The sequence below is a fragment of the Nicotiana sylvestris genome, chromosome 11, assembly GCF_000393655.2.
Source record: "Nicotiana sylvestris chromosome 11, ASM39365v2, whole genome shotgun sequence".
Classification (NCBI taxonomy): Eukaryota; Viridiplantae; Streptophyta; class Magnoliopsida; order Solanales; family Solanaceae; genus Nicotiana; species Nicotiana sylvestris.
The window spans coordinates 39613558-39618802 of record NC_091067.1 but is presented as its reverse complement, the minus strand read 5'-3'; the positions used below and the strand labels follow the sequence as shown (position 1 = coordinate 39618802).

General features: G+C 41.9%; 1 protein-coding gene across 1 annotated transcript; it reads right to left on the bottom strand.

The window, feature by feature from the left end:
* Positions 1–3162: 3162 nt before the first annotated feature.
* Positions 3163–5024, bottom strand: LOC138880953 (uncharacterized). Its single transcript, XM_070161140.1, has 2 exons — positions 4164–5024; positions 3163–3594 (listed from the first exon to the last, which is right to left on the bottom strand). Exons 1-2 carry the CDS (start codon positions 5022–5024, stop codon positions 3163–3165), a joined length of 1293 nt encoding a protein of 430 aa, XP_070017241.1.
* Positions 5025–5245: the final 221 nt, after the last annotated feature.

The following is a 5245-nucleotide window of genomic DNA, read 5'->3' as shown; positions in this document are numbered from 1 at the left end:
CATTTAAGATCTTCATTAAAGCTTGTCGGTACTCATCCGAATGGATCAATAATGACAATAAGGAAATTTGAGCATGCGTCTTTCTTAATTGTTCCACGATAGAGTAGTCATGCAATTTCATCTTCCTCAAGAATTCTTCCGCTTCTTCTTCAGTTACGGCTTTCTTAAATCCTCGGGATTAAAACACCTTCCCGAGCGCGTCAAACCCTGTGCTTCACAGACTTCTTCTTTGACTTCCTTCCTTTGGTACATCACTGTTATTCGTTCATAATTTCAAGGAACGACCTTGCTGTTGATTATTGGTAACTGTGTTACCGGCTTGATAATAAACTGATCCGTACGGGCACCTTCCATGAGTATGACAGGTTGGCTGACGCTCCTAGCACAATCACCTTTATCCCTTCCTGTTTCGTTGCAACCTTGCTTGAAGACCCCTTCTCAACTGCCACAGATGGCTCAACACTCTTTTTGCTCGGCTTGAGCACCAACTTCTCACATTCTGATTGTTCATCTGTCTTGACTCCACTAGACCATATCATCATGACGGTCTGTGATGGCTTCTTGGGTTCTCCCTCCGCATGCACTATTTCAATCATATTTGCCTCTTGGTGGGCTGACATTGGATTCTTGTTAATATTGGGTGCCTAGGGAGCTTGAACTTCAATTCTATTGGTATCAATAAGCTCTTGTATCGCATTTTTCAAATGTCAGCACTTCTTTGTATCATGACCCGGAGTACCAGAACAATACTCACAGCTGACAGTATAGTCAAGATTTTTTGGAGGAGGATTTGGTAGTTTGGACTGTATCGGCCTAAGCATATCTAGTTGTTTTAGCCTATGGAACAGACTAGTGTATGATTCTCCCAACGAAGTAAAGGTTTTCTTTTTCTACAACCTTTCATCCTTGAATGCTTGACTAGGTCAGAAACTTGGTCCGGGAGTGTTTTGGTAGGCTCGTGGACATGGATAAGTATTTTGTAGGACGGGAGCACGCCATTGAGTGTGGGCAAGAGGTTGGTTGTATGCTTGTGCATGGTGGACGGAAAAATGAGGTTCTGGTGGGGGATAGTAGTGTTGGGGTGGATTGTGGTGATAAGTTTGTTGGTGGGGTCGATGTTGATTGTAGTGGTACGGTGAACCCCTGGATCCAGACCAAGCTCCTGACTCAACTATTGTCACGTCCTCTCTCTTCTTTTTCCCAATCCTTCCTATGCCTCCCTGAATAGCCTGAGTAGTCGCTTTGATAGATGAATAGCTCATGATTTTATTCGACTTGAGGCCCTCTTCTACCATGACTCACATCTTCACCACTTCGTTGAATGACTTCCACACAGCTGAGACTAGATGGCCAAAGTATGTAGGTTCTAAAGCCTATAGGAAGTAATCTACCATCTCGCTTTCCTTCATCGGGGGTCTACTCTGGCTGCTTGTTCCCTCCATCGGAAACCATATTCTCTAAAACTTTCATTGTGATTTTTCTCCAGTTTAGTCAAAGATAGTCGATCTGGAATGATCTCAAGATTGTACTGGAAATGACAAGCGAATGCTTGCACCAGATCTTCCCATGTGTACCATCTTCCATGGTCTTGGTGGGTATACGATTCCAATGCTAATCCACTCAAACTCTGGCTGAAGTAAGCCATTAACAATTCATCTTTTCCTCCTGCTCCCCTCATCTTGCTGCAAAAACCTCTCAAGTGGGCTACTGGATCACCATGCCCGTTGTATAGATCAAACTTGGGGATCTTGAAACCTTCCGGTAATTACACATTCGGGAACAGACATAGGTCCTTATAGGCCACGCTTACTTGCCCTCCCAATCCCCGTATGTCTCTGAATGATTGTTCTAAGCTTTTAACTTTCCTGAACCTGTTCGAGATTTTTGACTGGTTTATAAGCTTCTATCGGGAAGTCAAAGAGAGGAGTATAGGAATGGGTTTCTGGAGCTTTGAAAGTGGGCTCTGAGGGATAGTATTGATTGTCCTGGGCCTGAAACATTGGCTCGCTAGGAAATTTGTGGAGTGTAGCTGGTAGAGGTTCTACGAAGACAGGAGTTACTGGTGGAGGAAGGTATGTAATTGGTTTAGGGGGTGGATATTGTGGTGTATGAGAAGTGGTTCCCCGATAGTGTTGATAAATGGGAAATCTCGGGGACAAATCAGCGACAGGATGGTCCTGAGACTGAGCTGGTGGTGGAGTGAAGGTAGGGTTAGCCGGGTAAGCTGATGGCGGTTGTCCTTTAGCCCAGGCCTGATACATTTCGGCCATTTGTTGTTTCAATTTGTACATCTCTTCTTTCATGGCATTTACATCCAACTCTTCCCCTTCTCTCGACGGATTGATGATACTGGTGTCTATATCTGGGATAGACATGATTATTTAACCTTTGGATCTGGTTTGGTATGGATGGGTTGCTAGTATGCTTAGGTGAACTAACTGCTTGAATTCTGGATAACAACAACCAAACTTGTTAGTGATTAGAGCTTTAACAAATATGCAACTGCACATAGGAATGCAATGCACATAGGCAATTAGTCATTTCTATCATGCATTTGCTTGGTTGCTTGTGTCATCCTGACTTTTCCTATTTATGACCTTTCCCTTTTATTGTTACTCACACCTATCTTTTATTCCCCTTTTTTCTTTTTCGATTTTATCCCTTTTTCTTGTGGTTATGGTTGAATCCTATAGAGATTGCCTACGTATCATGACCCCGTATGAATCAAACCGAGCGTAGTTCTTGCGGAAACAATTATTATGATTTTTAATTATTTTAACAAACAAAACAGTACAATGACAGAAATGACATTACATTTGGACAACACTTTAAGAAAATGGTTTAAAACACCTGACATGGACTCAAACTAAAACATGACTATTATATGAAAAGTTCCAACAACTATGACTACGCTTCACTCCACAATCTTTTGCTTTCAATCACTGGAACATCTTCTCACGGTGGGGCTTGACCTGGCTGACCTCCTAGTGTACGGTACATCCTCTCTAACTCCATTGCAAGATGACGGGTAAAAGTAGGTGCATGCTCTAAAAACCTCTCATAATCCATCCCTTGGCAGTTCACATAACTTTAAGAGGTGTAAACAACCAAATCATGGATTTGTGCTCTGAAGTCCTGAAGATTCTGGTCTTGGTTTTGTAACTACTGTTGGCGAGTGGTGGCTATATCTCTTATGTGGCCCTCGCGATCTAAAGCCGACTCCAATTGAGCGCGAAGTCTGGCCTGATCGAGTCTTGCCTGTGCTCTTTCCCTATCAATATCTGCATGCTGACGTTCTCTATTGTACCTTCTCATTTCTTCTAACTGTACATGGAGTTGAGCTTCTAAATGTATCCATGGTCCTTCTCTCTTTAATTGAGCCATTTCTTCTTCAAACCTCATTACTTGGCGTTCCTTACTAGATTTGTCCTCCTTATTTAATTGTATGATTTTTTCCTTAGATTTGTCTAACGCTTTTTCACTCTTTGTCAAGATGGAGTCATAATCTTGAATTTTTTCCATTAGATTGGCAATGATTCTCTGATCTTTCCAACTTCTTACTGGCGCTTCGGAGGCTTTCTTCATCTGTTGAAGCTGAGCACAGAAAGTTTTATTCTCGCAAATCAGAATCTTCTTTTCAGCTTCTGCTTCTTGTGCTTGTATGTCTTTCTCAAAATTGAGGTTCCTCAGGCTTTTTTCTAAGGCATGAATAGTCGCTTTGTACCCCCTATCTTTTTCACCCCAAGCCAACCGTTCTTGGATTTTGTCATCAAAGGCTTGGATATGCGGTTTTTTATGGGCCTTCTGGGATCGGTTTCTTGTACATCATCCACACGAGATCTTTTCTCAAACCACCTAGCATAACCTGGATCTGTCTCACCTTTCACAGGATCTAGAACTTGGGTATCATCTTTCAAGTATCGACAACTATTCCAAATCTGCTAGATTAAAGCTTCAAGGAGTGTGGCTTCGGGGTGTAGCTGAATAACTTGCACACTCAAATCTTCATCATCAGGCACCACTTGGTATCTCCCTAGCTGTCTTACAACTCTCTATCGTGCATACGGTTGGACACTTCTTAAACCCAACAACAACAAATAACTCTTTAAGGTTGACATGCGTATCACCTCTCTTACCGGGAGCCATCCCAAAGTCCACTCAATTTGACTTGCCATTAAAGATCTTAAATGGGATATCCAGGCTTCCACCCCTTCTGGAGATTTATAATCTTTTATTCTTTCTTCATAACTCTCGATGAAATTGTCCTTGCTTGGACCATACTGCATGAACTTGGGGTGATGTCGGAGATGTTCAGTCAACCACATTTGCAACAAAATATTGCACCCTTCGAAGAATTTTGCCCCGGACTTACACAAAGTCAACGCCCGATAAATGTCTGAGAGAATGATCGGGGCAAGAGTGTGATGTTCCTTGGTAGTGAGGACTTGTATGACTCTGGCTATGCGAATATCAATCGTCCGCTCTTTGTTTGGGAAGACCATGATTCCCAGAAAAGCCACTATGAAAGCGAAACGACGGTGAATCTGCCAGGTGTCCTTGTTTTGTTTGTTAGTAAGGACCTTTTCATGAATTTCAAACTCATTTGGCTTTCCGAATCTTGAATATAGGAAATTGAAAGAACAACACCCTTTGACAACATTGCTTTTTCTGATTTGATTACTGATATTCAGAAGACCAAAGAATTGTTGTACATATGGAGCTTTTGGGAAAATAAGATTCTGGTTTCTCAAATCTCCGTCAAAACCGGAATATCCAGCTATTTCTTCTAAAGTGGGAGTAAGCTCGAAATCAGAGAAGCAAAAGACATTGTGAACAGGGTCCCAAAATGTCACTAGTTCCGTAATCAAATCATCGTGTGGTTTAACTTTCATAATATCTGTCAGAGCTCCCAAATACTTGGTGACCCATTCCTGACCATCTCCTCCTAATTCATACCACCACATCTGAAGCTGAAATAGAAACTCGTCTTCATCTGTGAATGGTGGGTTCTGGATAGTGCTCATTTTCTACCTGTAAGTGATTATAATTTTTTTTAAAATTAAATACGGCCTTGTCAATACGGCCTTTCAACACTTCAATGAAGAAGATTTAAAGGCTGTGTTTGCTAACCGGCCAGAAATTTTGAAAAATGACCAAAGGCGGTTGTTTTTGCAAAAATGGCCTTTCAGCGCCCTTTTGGGGACATTCAACAATTTTTGGCTAAGAATGGCATCGCCTTACTTAT

Coding starts and splice junctions, on each gene's coding strand:
- LOC138880953 (XM_070161140.1), bottom strand. CDS start 5,024: ATGAGCACTATCCAGAACCCACCATTCACAGATGAAGACGAGTTTCTA. Junction 3,595..4,163: donor GATCTTTAATGGCAAGTCAA/ATTGAGTGGACT, acceptor TTCTGTGCTCAG/CTTCAACAGATGAAGAAAGC.